The sequence below is a fragment of the Typopeltis vanoorti genome, chromosome 12, assembly GCF_054136105.1.
Source record: "Typopeltis vanoorti isolate ZY-2024b chromosome 12, IOZ_Tvanoo_1.0, whole genome shotgun sequence".
In the NCBI taxonomy this organism is placed as follows: Eukaryota; Metazoa; Arthropoda; class Arachnida; order Uropygi; family Thelyphonidae; genus Typopeltis; species Typopeltis vanoorti.
In genome coordinates this window covers 16,108,513-16,134,898 of record NC_143560.1, presented here as the reverse complement: position 1 = coordinate 16,134,898, position 26,386 = coordinate 16,108,513, and the positions used below count along the sequence as shown (strand labels likewise).

At 35.0% G+C, this 26,386-nt stretch overlaps 1 protein-coding gene across 1 annotated transcript in view; it reads left to right on the top strand.

The window, feature by feature from the left end:
• LOC150100598 (store-operated calcium entry regulator STIMATE-like) overlaps nucleotides 1–26,386 on the top strand; it is a 132,012-nt gene that overhangs the window by 82,201 nt on the left and 23,425 nt on the right. The window contains exons 5-6 of the mRNA XM_090401745.1: nucleotides 7,737–7,849; nucleotides 26,195–26,278. Coding sequence (XP_090257871.1) covers nucleotides 7,737–7,849; nucleotides 26,195–26,278 — 197 coding nt within the window. The remainder of the gene's footprint in view (nucleotides 1–7,736; nucleotides 7,850–26,194; nucleotides 26,279–26,386) is intronic.

The following is a 26,386-nucleotide window of genomic DNA, read 5'->3' as shown; positions in this document are numbered from 1 at the left end:
AAAAAGACAAAGACAATGAAAATAGGTAGAAACATTGAAAATGTCAACTTTGTTTTGAACAGGGAACCTGTGGAACAAGTAAAACATTTCAGCTACTTAGGCACAGTATTTAGTGAAGATGGTAAATTAAATATGGAAATAGACAACAGAATCAACAAAGCTGGTATGGTAGGAAGTGAATTGAATAAATTCATATGAAATAAGAGAGAAATTAGTCGGAACACTAAATTAGCTGTATATAAGACAGTGTTCAGATATTAGCTGTATACAAGACAGGTTTAATGTTAAATCTGGTGTGAGACAACGATGTACGTTATCCCCTCTGTTATTCATTATCTATATAGATGATATTATATATTATGAAGGAAAGTGGTATTAAACATGATATCAGAATTGGAGATGATAATGTCAGCTCTTTGCTTTATGTGGACAATGTTATGCTTCTAAATAAATCCGCTACAAGTTTGCAAGATTCCCTGACTAAATTGAATAATTGTTGTAATAGATCTGCTATGAAGGTCAGCAATAAAAAAACAAAGACAATGAAAATAGGTAGAATCGTTGAAAATGTCAACTTTGTTTTGAACAGGGAACCTGTGGAACAAGTAAAACATTTCAGCTACTTAGGCACGGTATTTAGTGAAGATGGTAAATTAAATATAGAAATTGACAACAGAATCAAAAACCTGGTATGGTAAGAAGTGAATTGAATAAATTCATATGGAATAAGAGAGAAATTAGTCGGAACACTAAATTAGCTGTATACAAGACAGTGTTCAAACCAGTTTTAACTTATGGATCTGAGAGCTGGGTCATAAGTAAAATACTTGACCAAATACTAGAGACTGCAGATATGAGAGTCCTGAGAAAGATTAGAGACATGAACTGATGGCATCAATGGCAATATCATATTAAAAATGAGGATATTAGGAAAGAACTTGACATTGTCAGCATCCAGGAATGCGTTAGCAGAGCTAATCTCAGGTGGTATGGTCACTTAAACAGAACGGGCGAGGAAAGATTAGCAAAACAAGTGTTCTCTGCCAGGTTGACAGGAAAACGACTCAGAGGAAGACCAAGATATAGGTGGATTGATATGGTACAAAGTGCCTTAGACGATGGAAATATAAAATCTGATAATGTTGGAATCTTGACGAGTAACAGACTGATTTGGAGGAAAATTGTAGATAGGAAGTTAGTAATAATGTAAATTTTTCATGTAGTACTATCATATCCTGTACACCCCTTGAGGGTACATGTCAGGAATTTGATGATCATGATCATCTGACAGCTATAGGATTCACTGCTTAAAAATTCATTTTTGATGACATCTGTTATATATATTCTTGTCATAGTCTATACCACTTTTTTCAAAAGAAATCCTTTAGTTTTCATTCCTTTCTCTTACTCAGTTACCAACATTCCAAGCCCCTCTGACAGTCTTCCACAAATCTCTTTGCTATGCATGTGCTCTTGTTGACTGTATGCTGAAGTAGAAGTTATAATGGCTGCCACAGTACTAATCAAGCACGAATGTCTTTTATTGCAAACATCCAGTCTGGTATGTGCAAATTAATCAAGAAACTTTTCGTTTTCTAAACATAATCTCAATTGAGCACATGGCAAGTGTCTGTAGTATGTAGTTTATGTGAAAGTGAAGCTAATTAAGTAATTTTGATGTAGAAAGGTCATTGTAAATTATGATTTTTTTTTTTTTTTGCATCAGTTTCATTTCTGTATATATATGTGCATGTTTGTTTGTGGAGGGGTTAGTTCTTAAATGTTTAACTTATAATTCAACTTGTTCAGCATAGATAAAATTTCACTGCCTGCATCATCTTCATGCATTTTCTGATATGTATCTGAAGGTCACTTCTCGCTTGGTCACAAAAAATTCTCAAAAGAAATTATTAAACCTTAACCACTTTCTTAATATGATAAAATAAGTTTTTTGTTTGAAATCAACAAAACTTAAAGTTCCTAGGATACTTATGCCTGTATCTAAAATAATGAGTTTTTTATTTCTTATTGTTTTGCTAATCTTTCCTCTTCCATTCTGTTTAAGTGCCCATACTATCTGAGATTAGTTCTATTAACACATTCCTGCATTCCTAACCATGTCAAGTTCTTACCTAATATCCTCATTTTTTAACATGATACTGTCATTGATGGCATCTGTTAACTCTCCTAATCTTTTTCAGAACATGTATATCTGTGGTCTCCAGTCTTTGAACAAGTGTTTTATTTCTAACCAACCTCTCAGGTTGATAAGTTAAAACTAGTTTGAACGCTGTCTCGTGTGCTGTTTTTGACTAATTTCTTTCTTATTCCATATACATTTATTCTCACTTCCTACCATACCAGCTTTAATAATTATGTTGTCTATTTCCAAGTTTAATTTGCCATCAGCACTAAAAATTGTGCCTAAATAGCTGAAATGTTTTACTTATTCTATAGGTTTAGAAAACATCAACTTAATTCAGGATGGAGTTGATGTTTTCAGGTTTCTGTTTCAAATTTCCAAGTTCCTTGACTAAATTGTAAGATTTAGTCAAGGAACTGCAAACTTGTACTGGATTTATTCAGAAGATTAGCATCTGCATAAAATAAAGAACTAAGATTAATGTTGCCAATTTGGATATCAGATTTAATACCACTTTCCTTCATAATATGATTCATATAGATAATGAATAACAGTGGAGATAATGTGCACCCTTGTTACACACCTGACTTCACATCAGACCATCTTCCTATATCTCCTTCAATTCTAACTGCTGACTTGCAGCTTAAGAGACTATGTATTGGTCGATATAATGTCCCTTTTACACCATATAATTGTAGTGTTCTGAATAGTTCCCCTCTTGGCATCTTGTCATATGCCTTTTCCAGATCTGTTTAACTTATATACAAATCCTTATTATATTGTCAAGATTTCTCAGGTATTTGTCTTAAAGTGAAAATCAATCCTGACGACCTGTATTTGACCTGAATACAGCTTGTTCTCCAATCTTCCCATCCACAAGTTTTCATAGTTTTATTTAGTTTTCACATCTAGAATATTTGCCAGGAATCTCTTACCAGTAACACTGAGCACAGAAATACCTCTGTAATTCTCACATTCCGTTTTATTTAATTTTTATAGTTGGGTACTATGAGAGCTCTGCTCCAATCATTTGGAATTCCTTGTGACCAGGCCTTCATAATTATGCAGTGCAGCCACCATAAAACTTTTATACTTCGATATTTGAATATTTCTAGAATTTCATCTACTCAGCTGCCTTTCCCCATTTCAGGTTTTTGATAATTTTTACTTCAAGTGTGGATATGTATTCATGACTGCATTCTGTTTAGTGTTTTCTACCACCATGCTGTCACTGCTTATTTATTTTAGTAATAATCTTTCAAAATAATTCCTCCAGACATCTAGAATAACTTAATTTCATTTCTGAGCTTTTTTTCAATAGCTTCCAGAATATTTTACCACCTTCCTGATAATTATTTTCTATATTCTTACTTTTGTTTAGCTAGTTTTACACAGTGTTTTGCTTTCTTACATTTTTCTCTGTATTCTCTAAGAGCACAAGCTGACTTGCCAAGAAATTTCAATATGCTTTCTTCTTTTTCTTCACCACCTCTTGAACTTCCTGAGCCCACCATGAAGTTCTGGTTTTTCTATCCTTAGACAATCTCACCATATGCTTCTCTATCTTAATCAATGAATGTTTTCTTCAGGTTTTACCACTGAATCTCCAAAGTTTAGTTCTTGTTTTCAAACTCTTTCATTTTTTTCTGAATAATGATTGTGCATTTGAATATACAGTTCACCTCTGAAAACTGTTCAATTTTGATTCCTTTTAAAACTTTCTTACATATCCTTGTTTTCAGTATGAAATTCAGGTTTATCCTGATCAAAACTAAATAGTGATCACTTCCTATTTCAAATCCTCTGTATACTCGTGTCATGAAATAGTGTTAAAATACCACTATCAACTATCACATAGTCAATGAGACTTTATTTCTTGCATCTTCTCTATGTGAATTTGTGCACATTTTTATGTTGGAATATGGCATTAGTAATAATTAGCCCATGTTGAACAAAAATCTAGCAGGCACTTACCATTATTATTAGCTTTGTGCTTTTCTCCAAAACTTTTCTGTATGTCTGGTAATCATTTCCTACTCTCTTGTTTAGATCTTCAACAAGGATCAAGTTTTCGTTTTTCATTGTGTCAGCTGCGTTCTGCCTTCTTTAAAGTCTTGAAAAATTCCTTTGTTTCTTCCTTAGTAGAACCTTCTCTGACACAAATAACTCTCATTGTCCAGTTCCCCATTCCGATATTTGCACACATCACTATTTGATGTTGCCTGCCATTCAAGATCGTCATCCTTATATTTAGTGTTGAATACTATAGCTGCTACTCCTTTTCCCTGATTGTTATTGCCCGAATGTAATATTTTGTATTTGTTGCTTAGAAAGAACTCACCTGATTTTGTCTTCTTTGATTTAGTCACACCTATTATGTCAGTCTGGTACTTTTTATGGAGAGCCCATCCACCAGAGATTGGTCAACCTATAGTATGTTTGAATGGGTGGTGAGTTGTCAGTTATTCAAACTGCTCTTTTCTGTATAGAATCCAGTATTTTCATGGAGCTCTTTGTGTGGCACTGTCCCAGATACAAGAGGTGTTCAATGGTTGGGCAGATTTGTGATTTGGTTAAGAGCTGTTCAGAGTTAAAGTAATGCCTAGAGTGAAATAGAGAGCCTCATTTTTTGGATACAGAGGAGGCAATAATTGTGATATGCTTGTGCCTAGAGAGAGAGAGATTTGAGTTTAGAGTTATTCCAAGAAGGCGAATCTCATCTTGAATATGGATTTGAGCATCGTCAAGGATGAGACTGGAAGTACAGGGTTCTTTTTTGTGTGAAATAATGCAGAGCTGTGTTTTGCTGGTATTGAAGTTGATAATGTTATCCAAACTCCATTGATGCATGCTTTGAAGATCGGAATGTAATGTAGTAGAGGTTAGATTTCTGCTGGAGGTTACTGTGCTTTCCCCCCCCCCCACTAAAAAAAAGAAAAGGAAAAAAAAAAGAGTGTAATGTGCTGTTATCAGCAAAACTCTGTATCGGATTGGTAGTCAACTAGGATAGATCATTTCGGTATAGAAGGAAGAGAGTGGGCAAGAGAACAGCCTTGTGAGTTTCCAGCATTAGTTGAATAGATAGAAGATAAGGAGCCATCCACCATCACTTGAAGTGACTGTCTAGAAAGCTGACTAACCAATTGCTGAAGTCAGGGCAGACTGAATGATGGAGTTTTCCTAATAGGCCTTTGTGCCAAACTTGGTCAAAAGCCTTGGAGATATCAAGAGCAACTACTTGAGATTTACCAAACCTTTCCAAGGTGTTAGTCCATAGATCGGTGATGTAGGTTAGTAGATCCCCTGTTGATCTACAGTGACAGAATCCATACTGTCAGTCATTTATTAGTTTGAGAGTCTTCAAAGCAGTGTATGGTTCTTTCCATTACTTTAGAAAGAAATTTAAGAAATTTGGTGAAAGAAATTTGACAGTGGTTTGAAGGTAAGGATTTGTCACCCATCTTAGGAATAGTTTGTATGTGGGCTATTTTCAGACTGCAGGATAGATACTAGTGGAATAATAAAGTGTAAATAGGCAGTATAAAGTGGGAGAGCTGTGGGGCACAGACCTTTAGAACAGTTGGAGGGATGCCATCAGGGCCAGTAGATTTTTTAGTATCCAGTTTGAACAAAATTTTTCTGATTTCTTTGTGGCAAAAGATCAAATGCAGCATTGAGCACCTGGTGTTTGGAATGGTTGGGGAGAACATTTACCATGATCAGCTATGCAAGAGTTGGAGGGAAAGTAGGAAGCCAGAAGGTCAGCTTATTCTGTGGGTGATGATGCAATAGTACCATCTGGGTGTAATAGTGGTGGGATTAGTATTGGGCAGAAGTGACAGCCAATAGCTAGCTTTGGCTAGAGCCCAGAAGTTATTAATGCATCCTGCCCAAATAGTAGCAAATTTCCTGCTTTGAGCTCTCTCAAAATCTGCTTTCGATATGATGATAATTTTCTTGCCACTATTCTGGGCTTTCGTGTAGACTGTACAGGAACATGGAGTTTGGGATGCAAGCTAGTTGTGGTATGCCTGATTCTTTTGTACAGGCCTCATACATCTGTGGGAGAACCACGGCTTAGATAGGTACGAGAATTTAGGGCGGAGTGGGGAAATAAATGTTTCCATGTTGATGAGTTTTATTTCAGTGATTCTTTCTGCACATAGGTTTGGTCAGGGTAACTGGAAACAGCAACCCAATCATTTTTCTCTCAATCAGCCCTCAATCAAGTCAATTTATCTCTCGATCAATCAACCTAGCCATATGATATTTTCTCAAAAGAAGATGATAAATTAACTCCATAACTGACTCTTTATACTGAACTTGTATAGATCTCAGAAATAATTTACTTATTGGTTTGCTATAGTGAATTTTCTTGAGAGTAACATAATGCATATAGGATTTGGTCTGGAATTTGTTGTATTTGCTATAGTGAACAAGTTTGTTGTATTTGCTATAGTGAGACTTGACTATAAATGGATGATCATATTGGGTATCCCACACCGAATTGGGAGTGGGTAACTATGATCTTGCACATAGTATGATTCATATTTACCCAGATTATGGGATATTGCCGAACATCTTCAGCCAAGTTGCATATCTATCCCAATGGCTTTAACAGACCTTTAAGGCCCACAACCTTCCAAGCATGCTTGGATTTCGTAACCGAAATACAAGGATAGAATGGTCACTCTTATGCCTCAAGGTATTCTTGGCTGTATCTCTTGTTCACGGGGCCGGTTTGCCTGCTTGCGGGATGAAAAACCCCAGATAAACTAGGGAAAAAACCCTACTGCCTGCACCCAAGACCGGCTAACTTGGCTATGGCTGAGAAAGATCCTTCAGCTCCTCACGTCTCTGATGGGAATCGAACCTAGGACACTCCTTCCCCAAGGATATGGTTGCGAAGTGCAAAGCCACTAGACTAACTGCACTGACAGCTAAGTTGCATAGGTATCCTTAATTTATGTCCATAAAGGTTGCTTACTAGGACTAAATTTCACAGTTTGTTCCGTTCTGCATTATATATACCATATGTCAAAGTGTACCAGTATACAGGTACCTTTTGACAGCAGTGTAGTATGAGCAGCAAGTTTGCATGTGGTGTTTGTCTTTATTTACCATTAAACTCAATACGAAATTCAGTACTTGACTTTTATTCATCTTGAATTTAACAGTAACTGACATACATAACCTAAAAAGTAGTATACAGAGATTCTGTTCATTTTTCTGTTATTAATGTCACTGGATTTCAGAAGAGTTATAATTATGGGTATTATTTAGAAAAGTATCTTCTGTTCTTATTATTAGTTCTTGTTATATGGGTCCACATTAGAAAAATACACTTGTTATTCTAATATATGTATCATCATTGAATGAACTTGCATTTCAATTTGTTATACATGTATGAAAAGCACCTATTTGTCACACACACATTTATGGCAAATTCTTGAGATCATTCTATATTTTTTTACAGTTTATGCAATGTTCAGTTTGTTAGTTTAGATGTATTAAATTTATATATATTGGTGCATAATTTTTTATTAATTTTCTCTTAAGTATGTAATACTGATAGACATTTTTTCTTTGAAAGGAAAACATCCATATGTACATGCATGGTTATCTCAGTGTGCAGTTTATGTATCTCTTATGATACTGGAGAAAATGCTCATTGCGTTGCTTCTCCATTTAATATTTTTAGATCAGGTTTGTATAAAACCTTTCATTTTTTATAATTTAACTAAAATGCAATCTCTCTCAATATTATAAGTATTGTTTCTAATATAAGTATTGGAAACAATACTTATATTGTTTCCTAAATACGTACATTGAATTCTTTTTGTTTCAGATATGGAATAAGACTTTTTAAAAACATTTAAGGATTAATACTAGACATTGATATCTAGCATAAAGTAAATTCTAATAAGATCAAATATATTTAGATGTTACAGATCTAGTGAGGCAGCTGCTGTTGATGACAAAATACATCACTAAATCATGATGGGTGCTAAATTAATAATCATCATGTGTGACTTATAGATAATTAATTGTCTGTCACAGTGAAATCCCATGAGAAGAATGAAGCTGAATTTACTGAACTGTTATGATATAACTTCCTCAGGCAGCACGTGGAAGAACTCAAGGTCAAAGCATATTAGATTTGGCTACTGACTTGAGAATTAGCTAGATATATGATTTCCATTCAGAAAAAGATTATATGCTGAACTACAAAGAAGAAAATTATAACTGAGGAGAATACTAAGTTTGGTTGTTCCATGGTATCAGTTCCTAAGTGGAAAGATGTCAGCACTGTATGGGAAGCAGTAAAAAAAAATAGATAATAATGCAATATTTGAATGTATAGCTAGCTTGCTAATAATAAATAGGATAGGAGTGAAATGGATGTGTAATGTGATTAAGCAAGAGAATCTTACAGGATGATGTGAAAAGAATACCATGTGCATAAGAATGACATCAGTTGTGGAAAATTATAAGGCACAGGCCAGAAGAGTTGTTAACAAGTATTGTAACAAAAGAAATTGGTAATTATGTAAACTTAATTGTGTTGTCATCATAGTATCTTGTTCACAATGGTGACTACTTACCTCAGTACTATAATACTCTAATATTCTATAGAAATACTGAAATTGTTTTAAATCTGTCTTATTATAGTAAGTTTTCTTTTAAAGTTACACATTGTTATAATGCATCTGCTCTGAACTAACAATAGCCTCAATACTATATTAATAACCAAGCTTTATATGTAATACTTATGCTGCTGAGTAGGGTGGTATAGATTGTGTGTGTGTTGTGAGAGAGAGATGAAGCAAAGTGAGTAGGAGAATTTTATATGAATTCTGAAATTTTGTTTTTCCCTTTAATTGCTGTTCTGCAGTTCTGTACTGAAGATGTTTGCCCATGAAACTTAGGCAAAAATTCTATAAATAAGTGAGTTTTAACATGAATTTTAGGTAGGAAACAAGCAAATATATGTTGTCTAGTTGATGAAAATATTTAGGCAAACATTTATTTCATTGGAAATTATTAATTTCTAAGTTTCTTTGTTGAGAGTTGGAAGAAGGGGGGAGAGAAATATATATGCATTTTATTTCAGAGCTCACAAAGTTTAATGTTAAAAAAATAAACATTAAACAATGTCATTATTAGTTAAGCTCAGTATGAAATTCAAGCTAATAAAATTCTTAAAGCTAGCAATACTGTTATCTGTTTCCACAACTTATTAATTGCAGTAATGTGGTAAATATGACTCAGGTTTTAGTACAAAGGAATCAAAACAAAAGAAGGAAAAAATATAAGGAAGTACAGGGCAATCTAAGCATAACTTATCATAATAATACTCCTGATATGTATCCACAAAGCAGGTGTACTGGAACTTGACATTTATCTTCCAAATTAGTCTATTATCTGTCAAATTAGTGTGGACTCTGATGTTGTCAGATGTTTTTTTTTCCACCCGTATCTTGGTTCTTTCTCTTTCCTGACATCCTGTATTAAACACCTGTTTTGCTAATCTTTCCTCTCCCATTCTGTTTAAAAAGTAAACATATCACCCGAGATTAGCTCTGCTCACATATTCCTGAATGCTAACAATGCCAAATTCCTTTTTAGTATCTTTATTTTTAATATGATTCTGCCATTGATGTTTGCTCTCATAATTTTTACTCTCTTGATGTTTACTCTCCTAATTTTTCTCAAAACTCTCATATCTGGTGTTTAGTCATTGATCAATTTATAATCCTGCTCTCAGATCATAAAAACTGATTTGAGCACTATCTTGCATGTATGTATGTATGCGCGCACACACGCACGCACGCACGCACGCACGCACGCACGCACACACACACACACACACACACCAAAAGCTAAGGATGAAAACTGCATTTTTACCTGTATATGAAAAAATTTTCATGATTACAGCTATATGTGGACATAAATTTATTGCCATCATACTAATAGATTATATTACACAAAAAATACAGTATAAATTTCATACAAATTAAATTGTAATATGTTTCTGGCAAAATTTACAAATTTCCCGAGGACATAGTTGAGGAATTAATGTACAATGCTCACAGAAAACTATGCAGAGAGACATTTCAGTATGGAACTTGTTCACTCCAAACTGCAGTGCATCTCTCACAACATCATACCATGCTTAGCACCAAGTGATTCAGGAGTTCTTGAGGCTAACTGGCCCACTCCTCCTTCAGAGCAAGGATAAGGCCTTGTTTTTTTCTGGAGGGGAATTTCAAGCAGCAATGCATCTCCCTATTGCATCCCAAACTGATCCTATGGGGTTGAGATCTTGGGAGCATGCTGGACACTCAGTTCAGTTAATATCCTTGGTCTCCAGAAGTATCTTCACTGCTCATGTACAATGTGGTATGATGTTGTTATCCATAAAAATAAATTCTTCACCTACAGCACCATGAAACAATTAAACATGATATTGAAGAACTTTGTTACAATCACTCACCAGTCATAGTCCATTTTTACAGTGCTTGTAGCTCAGTGTTCATTAAGCATAATGCCTCCCCACACCATGATCCCAGTACTTACCATTACAAGAATATTCTTGTAATGGTAAGCAATACTACTCTCACACCAGATCAAATGTCATCTGGAATTGGAGGATGGACTAAAATGACTCATCTGTAAAGAGTATGTTAGCCCATTGGTGTCTTGTCCAATTTTTATGGATACAACACCAGTGAAAACGTGCTACATGATGAGCTGTGGATAAAGGGATGCAGAGCACAGAACTTCGGGCATATAGCCATACTTTTCACAGACGACTTGCCACAGTTTGTTGAGATATCTGCGTACCTGTGCTTGAGCAGAGCTGAGTTGCATACTGACCTGCCATGGTGCACCAGTTATGTTTGGACTGTTATACCCTCTGTTCAAAAAGAAACCAAACTTTTTGAAAATAGAAGAAATTAGTGGCGCCACCTGTTGTATCTTTTTGTTGTCAAAAGCGGCAAACTTCATTAGTATTGTGTCAACTGTTTATGACATTTGTTTCATTAGAAGCTGAGTTATAGTGACAATGTGTTTTGATGAACGGTCGGAAAACGAGTTTCAAACAGAGAGCTGCGATTGACTTGTGTTAAACTTGATAAAAGTTTTACCAAAATGCATCAAATGCTTCAAAAAAGCATACGGTGATGAATGCTTATCCCGTACTCAAGTTTACGAGTGGTTTAAGCAATTTCAAAGTGGTCGTGAGACACTTGAGGACGATGAAAAGCCGGGCAGTCCAAAAACTGGACTGAACGAAGTTAGCATCCAAAAAGTACGTGACTTCATCAAAGAAAACCCTGAAATCATCCTTGAGATTAATTGAAGATGAATTGGGGATTCCAAACTCAACTGTGCACAACATTTTGACAGAGAGTTTGGGCCTTCGTAAATTGAATTCACGATTTGTTCCCCACAAATTGACTGACGACCAAAAAATGTATTGAATTGAACACTGCAAGGATCTCATTAAAACTGCTCATAAGGACTTCCTTGAAACGATTGTTACTGGTGACGAAACGTGGTGTTTTGAGTATGAGTCCCGATTCCTCCACAACGGTCTCCCCTGTGGGAGACCGTTGTGGAGGAATCGGGGCCTGCTCTTTTTACCACCAATATGGACCTGGATCTTTCTGTTGGAGAGGATGGTTTCAAAAAGCTGGATTTTTTTTGCACCTTATAATATTGCCTAGCTTTAGGAGACCACTGATCCAGACTGTGTCATAAGCTGATGTTAGGTCAATGAAAGTGACTCCAGATTTAAGTTTCTTTTGGAAGCCTGTTTCAGTCTGTGTTGCCAGGACCTGGTCACAGCAACTTCTTCCCGGCCTGAAGCCAGATTGTTCAATTGGGAGTGCTCTTTCAATGAGTAGTGAAATTCTTTAAAGGAGAATTCTTTCAAAGAGCTTAAAGTGGCCAAAGCAAGGAGATAGGTTGTAGATTCTTGACATTATTTGGATCTTTTCCTGCTTTGGGCACAGCAATTATTTTGGCTTCCTGCCATAGTTTTGGTAGTTCTCCAGTTGTTATAATTTTTGAGAACAGGGCAGCCAGCCATGTTTGACCTCATTGACTGAGATGTTTTAGAAATTCAGGGAAGAAACCATCCACTCCTGCAGCCTTGTCATTCTTAGTGAGTTTTAAGACTTCCTGTACCACTTCCAGAGATACTGGGCATACAAGTTCAGGAAGCTCGGGCCCATCTTCAGATTTTTTTGATGGTAGATTGCATGGTTATTTTCTTGATAGAGCTGGGACGTATCTTGGAAGTTTTGAGTAAATGATTAGCCATTTGGTCAGGAGTTATCTCTGGTGGTTTGTAGGTCGTTGGTTCTGCCCCCACCTAATCTTCTCAGAAGTGACCAACTTTTTGGCTAGTTTTGATGAAGTCATGTTCATGGATGGTTGAGGTCCATGAAAAATCCATGAACTGGTTTTGGACACCAGTGTATATTTGCAGTGAATTTACTCAGCTAAATAAATTAATGACTAGAAGTCTAGAGATAGCAAAATAAAAAAATTAATATTTATTATTTGGGCACACAACTAGTTTTGTTTTTTTAGAAAACTTCATCAGGTGCATAACATGAAAAGAGAAATACAAAAAAACACTTTAGAAGAGGCAACTATAAATTAATTTGCAAACGTACTGTTGGCATTTGAAGCCATTTTAGATGCCATAGTATTGTTGGGCACATTCACTTGGCCTTGATCTTGTGTGTTTGTGTGCATGTGCGTGCCAAAGTTCAATAGCTGAAGGGTGACAATCGAATAGGTTATATCTAAGGTTAGTATTAAGATGGACCAGATTGAGGACAATTTTAGAATTAATAGAAATTGTCCTCAATCTGGTCCATCTTAATAGAAAAAAACATCTCTTCCTGAATTCTATTTTTAACTAGTTTTTCCAATACCTTGACCACCTAAGATGCTAATTGATCTTTAATTTGCTACTTCTTTGGAAATTTCATGTAATGGAACTATCATATCTTCTTTCTACTCTTTTGGAACTTTCCAAAGCTGAGATTTAGATTAAACTACTTCATCAGAAACTGATTCTTCTGCACATTCTCCAAGCACACTGGCCGACATCATCCAGTCCCACTGCTTTATTCACAGAGATATTTTTCAATATTCTGAGTACTTCCAGTTTGTTTACTTCACTTCTAATGTAAGTCTATCACATCGGCAACTGCAAAATCTTTAACGAACTAATTATTTCTTCTGCTTCTGTTACCTTCCTACCATTGGAATTGATTATAGTTATTTTTCCATAATCTCTTTTGCCTCTTACTTACTACATAAGTTGTTAAAAAAAAAAAAAAAAAAAAAAAAAAAAAAAAAAAAAACTCAGATTTAGTTTAGCCTACTTAGCTAATTATCTATCATAATTTGATTTAGCCTTTCTTACTATACTAGTCACCTTTCTAGCTGCAGTTTACATTGTTCATGCTTATGGTGATCACTGTTTTCTTTATACTCTCTCTCTGCAGTATTTTTTTTTTTTTTTTTTTTTGCTGCTCCAAAGATTTATATCACTACTCATCCAATTAATTCTCTTGATTTATCCTCCTGCCTATGAATATATGGTCTGATACTGCAACTCTCAAACAAAATCTGGTCACTTCCTATGCACTACTGACATCTTTTTCCTTCATGGCTTCTTAAGCCATAGCACTTCTTCAAGCTGCCTTGTAGGTCTGTGATCATTATCATCTTTGTAGTTCAGCATAAACCTTTTTTTGACTGAGAATTCCGCATATTAACAACTTCCTAGAACAAGACGCTGCATGGTCACTTTCCTCGACGATTAGTAATGAACTTATGTTCTTTCTGCATAAATGAAAGATGCCAAGAAATTATATTCTTGGTTTAATCCTTTATCCAAGTGTAAGCAAACAAAGTTTGCATGTGAAGTAACTTCATGTCTGGGGAACTCGTATATAGATGCTAACGACTTCACATCAGTTGCTTTAGTATCCCATACTAGTTACCCAGACTGGTCGACCGTTGCGGAGGTCTCATGAGTGGGAGCCAAACCCAGAAGTGATACCAAGGTTGAAGTAATGCAGAAGTCCTATTTCACCAAGCACATAATTTGTTGGCATCTTTAATTTATAGTATAACCAAGTGGAAAAACTTGCAACATCTGTATCTAATCCAGAGTATTTTAGTAATAAGGTGTGACCCCTTTGGCCACTTATATATGGAAATATGATTTCTGTATTACTTCAATCTTGGTATCATTTCTGGATTTGGCTCCCACTGATGAGACCTCAATAAAGGTTGAAACCAGTCTCACTAGTGACCCTTCCCATAATGCATAGCATTACACATGTCTGTAAGGATATTTGCTTTGCATTATGGGATACTAAGGCAAGTGATGCGAAGTCATTAGCTTCTATATATGAGTTGCCCAGTCATGAAGTTACTTCATGTGCAAACTTTGTTTGCTTACACTTGGATAAAGAATGAAACCAAGAATATAATTTTTTGGAATCTTTAATTTATAGCATCAGTTCCCAACCGGTGATACACATAACCCTGTGGGTACACGCTAGTCTATTGAGGAGTAAAAAAAAAAAGAAATCACTAATGGCGGAAAAACAAGTAAAGTAAACTATTTTACATTAAGATAGGCACTGAACAAAAGTGTCAGTAATAATAATAAATTTTGTTTAGTCCTTTATCCAAGTGTGAGCGAACAAAGTTTGCGCCTGAAAATATCTTCAGGACTGAATATGGTGTTGTTACTATCTTACTGGGGTAAGGTAGTGCAACTCGTAGCAAAGGTGGAGCAAGCTACCAACACTCCTATCCCATTATCTCCCATAATGCAAAACACATCTCCTTGCAGATATGTATAATATTATGCATTAAGGGATATGAGTGTTGGTAGCTTGCTCCAGCTTTGCTATGAGTCGCCCACAGTTGTACTACCTTACCTCAGTAAGGTACAACACCATATTCAGTCCTGAAGATATTTTCAGGTGAAAACTTTGTTTGCTCACACTTGGATGAAGGATTAAACTAAATTTATTATAGTCTAACCAAGTGAAAAATAAACTTTCAAAAGTGTCAGTTTTTAAAAACAAGGGGTACAATTTATAGAAACAGGTTTAAAATAGGATAGGTATGCAAGTGGAAAAAGATTGAGAACCACTGATTTATAGTATAAATCAAGTAGAAAAAACTTGTAGTAGAAAAACTTTCAATGTTCTTTCTGCATGCTCTCGGTCTCTCTCTCTTTTTTTAATTTTTTTCTGAAAATTAAATTACATTTCTGAAGGGAATTAACTGTATTGCTGTCAGCAGTAATGCAATCAATATAAATTTTTTTAATGTTTTTCCCTTTGAATACACATCTTTATGTGTGAGCTCATTGTTTGTAATGACTACTGATTCCTTTCCCGAATAGTATACCAGTAAGTTTATCTTTATTATTAGCTCTGCCTTTTTCTCTAACTTTTTCCCAATAATTTTTGCCTTAGCATATAATTTCCCTCCTTTGCTGTTTAGGTCTCTGACATGTCATTTTTTTTTTTTTTTTTTTTAAAGTTTCTCTACATAAATCAATATGTTGTGACCTCACATTGTAGGTATTAGTGATACCTGGCTATCAGTACCAGACCTACTAACTAATATCGAGTGTCATGGGTACGGTATTTTTAGGAAGGATAGAGAGGATAGGAGAGGAGGGGACGTGCTGCTAATGATATCAGATGACTTAAATCCAGTTAGAGTTGACACCTATGATTGTAGTAATACTAATATTTCATGCTGTGAGTTTGAAGCCACCTGGTATGAGGTGGAATCTAACAAGACTAATTTCATAGTGGGGTGTTGTTACAGACCTGGTGGATCGGTTGCTAGTGATGAAGAAATGCATCACCAAATAGAAAAGATGAGCACGAAAAGAGTAATCATAATGGGAGATTTTAATTATCCAAATATTGATTGGGTAGCAGTAGAATCTCATGAGAAGAATGAAAATGCATTTATTCAGCTGTTGCGGGACAACTTCCTCAATCAGCATGTGACAGAAGGAAATCAAGGTGAAAGAGTGTAATATTTGATTATAGTGTCAGAGGGCATTAAAGATGCAACTATTCTGCTTCCAGTTGGTGACAGTGATCATGTGGTACTCACTTGGGAAGTGACTAAGTTTATGAATGTTCCATTCAGAAAAGGTTACATGCTGAACTACAAAGCAGGAAATTATGACCAACTGAAGAGTATATGGGATTTGAAGGAGTTTAGTGAAATGGGATCGGTTGCTGGATGGAAAGAATATCGACAGTGCATGGGAAGCATTTAAATAATACTTAAATGATGCGATATCAGAATGTGTCCTGAGAGTTCAAAGAATAAATAGAGTAGGAGTCAAATGGATGTGTAATCTTATTAAGCAAGAGATTCATAAGAAAAGGACAATGTGGAAGGAATACTGTTTGTATAAGGATGATATCCGTTATGAACGTTGTAAGCAGCAGGCTAGAATAGTCACAACTGTTGTAAGGAAAGCAAAGTCTGAGTATGAAAAGAAACTGGCTCTGCATGCTAAAGGCAACCCACAAGAATTCTATTGATATGCAAGTAAAAGAAAGAATGAATATGAAAGAATAGCTCTTCTAACCACAGATGGTGTGAAGTTACAGATGCAGAAGAGGTTGTTCAGTTAATGAGTGCCCATTTCATTAAAAGCTATCAACCTGGTGAACACAACGTTCAGCTCACAGTTATCTCTTCACTAGATGAAGAAATGCAGTGTGTGAGGCTGAGGTATTAGAGCTGTTGCAAAATTGAATAAGAATTCAGCAATGGGGACTGATGGAATATCAGCATGCATTCTAAAAGAGTGTTCAGCTGAACTGGCATTCCTTTGACCAGGATGTTTAATATGAGTCTAAGAACAGGGAAGATTCTGCAGGAATGGAAGGAATGTATGGTAATTCCATTGCACAAGGGTGGTGCAAAGACTGATGTATCTAACTATCGACCAATTAGTATCTCAGGAGTGGGTGAAGATTGTGGAAAAATTGGTTAGGTTCTGCATTCAGAAATGGGTTTACAATGAATCTGCTTTGCAATCAACAACATGGGTTTACTAAAGGAAGGTCATGTTTTAGCAACTTGCTCACATTCTATAACAATGTTACCATTGAACTAGACAAGGGGAATGGATACACTGTGATACTTTTGGGCTTTTGACAGAATATAGCATGGTAGGCTGTTGCATAAATTGGAGAAAATGGGTTTGGGTTATACAATATTAGCATGGATAAAAGGATGGCTGACTGACAGATATCAGAAAGTGATACAGGGGGATATCTGAGTCTGCAAGGTTTAAGGTAACAAATGGTGCATCACAAGGATCAGTGCTTGGTCCACTGTTATTCAGTCTGTACATTAATGATATTGGGAAGGATGATTTGACAAGCGACATACAACTATTTGCTGATGATGCAAAGATAAGTAGGGTAATCAGGAATGCTGCTGATATGCAGTCTTTGCAGAATGATTTGAGTAGGCTGGAATTGTGGGCATGGGAAAACGAGTGTTAGTTCAATGTCAGTAAATGTAAAGGCATTCACTTTGGCATGATTAGATATCCATTGTCATATTATATTGGTGGGATTAAGCTTGGAGTTAATAGACAGGAAGTTGAAGTTTAGGGGCCAGGTGGCAAAGATTACAAATATAACTCAAAAGATAATTGCAATGCTGAAACGAACGTTCACATGATAAGGATGGTATTTTGCCTCTTTACAAGGTCTTGATAAGACCTATTATATGCAGTCTCTGGTCTCCTGGTTTCCATTGTGATTCTGATATATTGGAGAGAGTACAAAGGAGAGTGTTAAAAATGATATCAGGATTGTGGAATACTGATTATGAAGACAGATTGAGAATTTGTAGACTGCAGACACTAGCAAACAGGAGACAGAGGGGTGATATGATTGCGACTTACAAACTTCTAAAAGGGTCATACAGGATTTCAATTGATGGAATTTTACAATTTATGGAGGATGGGAAAAGGACGAGAGGGCATCCTTGGAAGTTGAGAATGAAGGCCGCCAAGAAGGGTGTGAGGGTAGATTTTTCTCTCAGAGGGTGGTGCGTGATTGGAATGGATTATCTTTGGATGTTGTGAGTGCAAGCAGTGTGAATGAATTCAAGACTAAGTATGATAGCTGGTGTGTGTAGTAGCTAGCTACTACACACACACCAGCTATCACACACACACACCAGTATGTGGCCTCCCTCAATGAGTCTCTGACTTCCTGGAGGTCTCTCTTAATAATAATAATAATAATAATAATAATAATGACTCAAATTCCTCCAGTTCTATTCTAGAAACGTTTTCAAAATCTTAAGCATAAATGAGTCTCATTGTCTAATACTGATTTTGAAACGTGCTGGTGTCCCTATACTTGAAATTGCTTGCTATTCAAGAAGTTCAGCTGTACCTTCCTTTTCTTGTTGATAATTATTGCACATCTGTAACATCTAATTGCCGTTATCTCACTTTTGCATTCTTTTTCTCAGTAATCTTGTATAAGGTATTTCTGTAAGTACTTTGCCAGTGTCATCTCTTTTGTATTGTTGTTTCTTAAGTTGATGGTACCAGAAACAGTTGGAGGCCTTGTTCAACAATCCAGCAAGCTATTGTGATGTAAAATCTCACATGATTATGACAGTTAAAGAAATAATTGAAGACAAAGCTAGATATTAGAAATGGCACAGTCAACAGGATCAAAAAAAATCAGCTAATAAGAAATAGATTCAGAAGGTGATTGTGATACTTTAGTAGATATTAATATAATAGAAGACATGGTTCTTTAGAACTGTATACCCTAATCTTGTAATTCCGACATTTCCAGAAGAAGACTATGAAAATGTAGAATCTTATTTTCTTCTTATTATTGTGCTATCTTCTATCGAAGGTCAGCGACCATCTTGGCGAACAAACTGCGGTCTTGTGCTAATCTGAGCAGTTGTGCACTGCTCTTTCCTGTCCACATCTCGATGTTGTCAAACCATGATATTCTTTTTCTTCCTCTAGTTCCTTTGCCATCAATTCTTCCTACCAAAATAGTTTGTAGAAGTTGGTATTTGCTGTTTCTCATGATGTGGCCAAGATATAATGTTTTTCGTTTCTTGATTATTTGTACAAGATGTTTATCTTTGCCAATGGATTTTAAGACATCTTCATTGGTAATTTTTTCTGTCCATGATATCTTTAGCATTCTTCTGTATAGCCACATCTCAAAGGCTTCGATTTTCTTGATGGTTGTCGCCTTCAATGTCCATGTTTCAACTCCATAGAGAAGAATAGACCACACGTAACATTTCAGCATTCGACATCTGACTTCCATGTTTAGGTCTTTATTGCAGAATAGTGTTCTCATTTTCATGAAGGACTGCCGTGCAACTTCAATCCTTGTCTTTATATCTATTTCTGGATCCCACCGTTCATTAAGCCAACAACCAAGATATTTATATCTTGACACTTGATCAATATTTTTCCCATTGAGTGTCAGTTTCATTGATGAGGCTGGATGTTTGCTGATGATCATGTATTTTGTCTTGTTGATGTTTATATTTATTCCCATTCTTTGGCTTTCTTTGTATACTTTGTCAATGAGTTTTTGGAGATCCATAATGTTATCTGCAATTAGCACGGTGTCATCTGCATATCGTAGGTTGTTAACAATCTTTCCATTTATTGTGATTCCCTCTGGACATTCTTCCAATGCTTTTTTAAAGATTACCTCTGCGTATATGTTGAACAGGAGTGGTGAGAGCACACATCCTTGTCTCACTCCTCTTTTGATGTTAATATCACTGGTGGTAATGTTGTCTAATTGAACGGTAGCTGACTGATTCCAATACAGATTTGTTATTAGTCTTATGTCTTGTTCGTCTAGCCTTGTTTGTTGAAGGACTTCTATTAAGTTAGTGTGTCTGACTTTGTCGAATGCTTTTTCAAAATCTATGAAACACATAAAGACAGGTTTCTGTTTTTCTATGCATTTTTGTATCAATATTTGGGTACAGAAAAGGGCCTCTCTAGTACCAAAACCATTCTGAAAGCCGAATTGTATTTCACTTAGTTTCTTCACTTTTTCTATAAATGCGATTCTGAATTACTTTCAAAAATATTTTTAATGTTTGGCTCATTAGACTAATAAGTCAGAAGTCACCACAGGAATTCGCTTTGGGTTTCTTTGGGATAGTGATAAATGTAGATTTGAGCCAATCTGATGGAAATTCATCACTTTCATATATTTCATTAAATAGTTTTTCAAGAGGTTTGATGTTATCTGGTTCTATTAATTTTAAAAATTCTGTTTGCACACCATCTGATCCACTGGCTTTTCCTGTTTTACTTGTTCGTATAGCATTCTCTATTTCGCATTTCATGATTGCTGGTCCTCGATTGTTATCTTTTATATTTATAGGCTTCTGTCTAGTATCATTGAAAAGTTCTGTTACATATTTTATCCAAATCTGTGCTTTATTCTCTTCTTCTAGAACTATTTTTCCATTTTCGTCTCTTAGAGACACTATTTGCTTTTTCCTCAGTTTTCCGCAAATTTCGTTGATTTTCTTATACAGATTGAAATTATCATGTTTTTTCTGAAGCAGTTCAATTTCAGTACATAAATTTTTCATCCAATTTTCCTTGGCTTCTTTTATTTTTTTCTTGATGATGTTATGTGTTTCTGTATACCTGGCTAGGTCTTTGTTTTTGTACATTCTTCTTGTATCATATCAATCTTATTTTAAATATGCAGTTAAGTTTAAGGAAATAGGGAAATGGTTGGAATTTCACTTAATGATAATTCTTAGGAATAAATTAGTGTGTAAGGCTAATGAGACATTCTTAAATACTTCACTTATCTTGCGAGATATGGTAGATTACCTTAAATTTAAAAGTACATTAATAGCAGAATATTCAAAGGAAGAGACGTAAAGTAATGTCCTAATTTATGAAGATTGCCTAAATGCATTCAGGGCAGTGAAGAAACCATTTCAGATTACTACAATAAATTATTAAGCATAACCAATAAGTTAAGTGTCTCTAAAGATGAAAGGTTTTACTTAGAATGGTCTATATTCCATCCATTCAGAGTAGTCTTGAAGGAGATTTGTAAAATGATTTGTAAAAGTAGATTTTTCTCTCAGAGGGTGGTGCGTGATTGGAATGGATTATCTTTGGATGTTGTGAGTGCAAGCAGTGTGAATGAATTCAAGACTAAGTATGATAGCTGGTGTGTGTAGTAGCTAGCTACTACACACACACCAGCTATCACACACACACACCAGTATGTGGCCTCCCTCAATGAGTCTCTGACTTCCTGGAGGTCTCTCTTAATAATAATAATAATAATAATAATAATAATGACTCAAATTCCTCCAGTTCTATTCTAGAAACGTTTTCAAATCTTAAGCATAAATGAGTCTCATTGTCTAATACTGATTTTGAAACGTGCTGGTGTCCCTATACTTGAAATTGCTTGCTATTTCAAGAAGTTCAGCTGTACCTTCCTTTTCTTGTTGATAATTATTGCACATCTGTAACATCTAATTGCCGTTATCTCACTTTTGCATTCTTTTTCTCAGTAATCTTGTATAAGGTATTTCTGTAAGTACTTTGCCAGTGTCATCTCTTTTGTATTGTTGTTTCTTAAGTTGATGGTACCAGAAACAGTTGGAGGCCTTGTTCAACAATCCAGCAAGCTATTGTGATGTAAAATCTCACATGATTATGACAGTTAAAGAAATAATTGAAGACAAAGCTAGATATTAGAAATGGCACAGTCAACAGGATCAAAAAAAATCAGCTAATAAGAAATAGATTCAGAAGGTGATTGTGATACTTTAGTAGATATTAATATAATAGAAGACATGGTTCTTTAGAACTGTATACCCTAATCTTGTAATTCCGACATTTCCAGAAGAAGACTATGAAAATGTAGAATCTTATTTTCTTCTTATTATTGTGCTATCTTCTATCGAAGGTCAGCGACCATCTTGGCGAACAAACTGCCGGTCTTGTGCTAATCTGAGCAGTTGTGCACTGCTCTTTCCTGTCCACATCTCGATGTTGTCAAACCATGATATTCTTTTTCTTTCCTCTAGTTCCTTTGCCATCAATTCTTCCTACCAAAATAGTTTGTAGAAGTTGGTATTTGCTGTTTTCTCATGATGTGGCCAAGATATAATGTTTTTCGTTTCTTGATTATTTGTACAAGATGTTTATCTTTGCCAATGGATTTTAAGACATCTTCATTGGTAATTTTTTCTGTCCATGATATCTTTAGCATTCTTCTGTATAGCCACATCTCAAAGGCTTCGATTTTCTTGATGGTTGTCGCCTTCAATGTCCATGTTTCAACTCCATAGAGAAGAATAGACCACACGTAACATTTCAGCATTCGACATCTGACTTCCATGTTTAGGTCTTTATTGCAGAATAGTGTTCTCATTTTCATGAAGGACTGCCGTGCAACTTCAATCCTTGTCTTTATATCTATTTCTGGATCCCACCGTTCATTAAGCCAACAACCAAGATATTTATATCTTGACACTTGATCAATATTTTTCCCATTGAGTGTCAGTTTCATTGATGAGGCTGGATGTTTGCTGATGATCATGTATTTTGTCTTGTTGATGTTTATATTTATTCCCATTCTTTGGCTTTCTTTTGTATACTTTGTCAATGAGTTTTTGGAGATCCATAATGTTATCTGCAATTAGCACGGTGTCATCTGCATATCGTAGGTTGTTAACAATCTTTCCATTTATTGTGATTCCCTCTGGACATTCTTCCAATGCTTTTTTTAAAGATTACCTCTGCGTATATGTTGAACAGGAGTGGTGAGAGCACACATCCTTGTCTCACTCCTCTTTTGATGTTAATATCACTGGTGGTAATGTTGTCTAATTGAACGGTTAGCTGACTGATTCCAATACAGATTTGTTATTAGTCTTATGTCTTGTTCGTCTAGCCTTGTTTGTTGAAGGACTTCTATTAAGTTAGTGTGTCTGACTTTGTCGAATGCTTTTTCAAAATCTATGAAACACATAAAGACAGGTTTCTGTTTTTCTATGCATTTTTGTATCAATATTTGGGTACAGAAAAGGGCCTCTCTAGTACCAAAACCATTCTGAAAGCCGAATTGTATTTCACTTAGTTTCTTCACTTTTTCTATAAATGCGATTCTGAATTACTTTCAAAAATATTTTTAATGTTTGGCTCATTAGACTAATAAGTCAGAAGTCACCACAGGAATTCGCTTTGGGTTTCTTTGGGATAGTGATAAATGTAGATTTGAGCCAATCTGATGGAAATTCATCACTTTCATATATTTCATTAAATAGTTTTTCAAGAGGTTTGATGTTATCTGGTTCTATTAATTTTAAAAATTCTGTTTGCACACCATCTGATCCACTGGCTTTTCCTGTTTTACTTGTTCGTATAGCATTCTCTATTTCGCATTTCATGATTGCTGGTCCTCGATTGTTATCTTTTATATTTATAGGCTTCTGTCTAGTATCATTGAAAAGTTCTGTTACATATTTTATCCAAATCTGTGCTTTATTCTCTTCTTCTAGAACTATTTTTCCATTTTCGTCTCTTAGAGACACTATTTGCTTTTTCCTCAGTTTTCCGCAAATTTCGTTGATTTTCTTATACAGATTGAAATTATCATGTTTTTTCTGAAGCAGTTCAATTTCAGTACATAAATTTTTCATCCAATTTTCCTTGGCTTCTTTTATTTTTTTTCTTGATGATGTTATGTGTTTCTGTATACCTGGCTAGGTCTTTGTTTTTGTACATTCTTCTTGTATCATATCAATCTTATTTTAAATATGCAGTTAAGTTTAAGGAAATAGGGAAATGGTTGGAATTTCACTTAATGATAATTCTTAGGAATAAATTAGTGTGTAAGGCTAATGAGACATTCTTAAATACTTCACTTATCTTGCGAGATATGGTAGATTACCTTAAATTTAAAAGTACATTAATAGCAGAATATTCAAAGGAAGAGACGTAAAGTAATGTCCTAATTTATGAAGATTGCCTAAATGCATTCAGGGCAGTGAAGAAACCATTTCAGATTACTACAATAAATTATTAAGCATAACCAATAAGTTAAGTGTCTCTAAAGATGAAAGGTTTTACTTAGAATGGTCTATATTCCATCCATTCAGAGTAGTCTTGAAGGAGATTTGTAAAATGATTTGTAAAAATAAAAATGAGATTCAGAAAAGTAAGTTAATCAAAAAATGAAAGAAATAGTAAGAATTATGTTGAAGATTTTGATCGTGATATAGATGTTAGTTTAGATGTCAATTGTAAAACTAGATCAGCAGATTCTCTAGAACTAGAATTGTTAAGATTTAATTAAGAAAGAAATAGAGAAACAACAAAGACTGATATTGGAAGGACAAAAGAGAATAATCAAAATGTTAGAGGAGCTCAAAATAAATAACTCTCGTAATATATCAAGCAAATCGTCTAGTGCAGGGATTCTCAACCTATGGTACAACGTACCACTGTTGGTACATGAGCCACTGCTGGGTGGTACGAAAACATATTTGCTTACTGTACATCTAATACCGTGAATTAAATATAGTGGTACGCCACTGGAAAAGGTTGAGAACCCCTGGTCTAGTGAAAGTGAAACTAAATGTATGGAAGTACAAAAAAGAAAGAGTTCCGCTTAGATGTTACAACTGTAGGTATTGTTATAGAAGGAAAAGGTTAGATTATAGGGAAACAAAGTGATTAAGATATGACTTAAATGTTGTATTAGTAGATAGTAACTCACCGAATAATCTGATTAGCAGATTTAATTGTAACTTATATAATCAGCTTGATAGTGCTGAAATTGCAAATGACAGTAATGAAAAGCCCTTAACAGTCATACAAGATCTGATTGAAGATATGCTTTGAGATTTTGTTGGATACAGAAGCACATATCTCAGTAATGTCTTGGTCATTCTATAATGAGATTAACGATTTAATTCCTGAAGACATTAGATTGAGTGATCCAATTATACTGACAGGTATCTCTGAAACTGAGACTTCCACATCAAGAAAAATAAATGTAGTACTTAGCAATCCATGCTTTCCTTTAACAGTTTCTCAGGAATTGTTTGTTCTCCCTCAGATTGGGTAAAACCATATCTGGTTTTACCCAATTTCTTGGAGGACACAATTTCTCTTTGTGAGATAGAGTACAAACCTAATAAGTGTTCTGTTTACATGTTGCAGAAGTCTGATGAGTGCTTTGAAGCTAAACAAAGAGAAATGTTTTGAAGTTGAAATGATAGTAAAGATAAGAAGGAAAGACTTGATAAGACTGAAAGTAGGGCCCCTAGTAGATGATTCTTTAAAATGGGAAAAGTCAGTGTATGAAAATAGATTAATCATTATCTTCCTTGAGTCTTGTTCCAGTTGTTTCCTGATGTCTTCTCTGAGGATCTTACAGAAATGCCCTGTACAAATTAATTTTCTCCATGCAAAGTGGAAGAAGTAGTAAATAATTTAGAAGGAACAGAGTTCTTCCCTGAACTGGACCTAACCTCAACCCTGTAAATTCGGGCATTAATGAATTCAACTCTTTCAGATAGTCATGGAACCTTCCATAGAAAGGGCTCATCTTTGTGAGCTGAAAATGGAAGGCATTTATGTTATTTGGTTTTACATAACTAATAATAATAATAAAATCTGATGTTAAAAACTTATGTAGTTGTTTCACAGAGACTGACCCTTTCTATGGCATGTCCCATGACTTATGGGCAACCCTGTATAAACTTACAGAATTTAAACATATCCTAATTTTTATTAGTTATATGCTACATGATTAAATAAATACAATTAAGTAATATTAAATTTAAAACTTTTCTCATGATGCTATACTTTTGTGCAAAGATGTGCAATTCTAATGAATCTTTTTAATTTCTAATTTCATGTATATTTTTCCCTTGCAGGATAAAAAAGTTATTACATTACCCATTAAAAATCCAAAACTAGAAGTTACAATAGTAGTCCTCGTGATTCCTTTCATAATCAATGTGAGTCTGTTTTCTTCTTTATGTACAAGAATTAGTGTTTTGTGTAAGAGAGGAACTAATTAGTAATTTGCAGTGTAATATCTAGAAAATGTGAATTCAATTTAAATT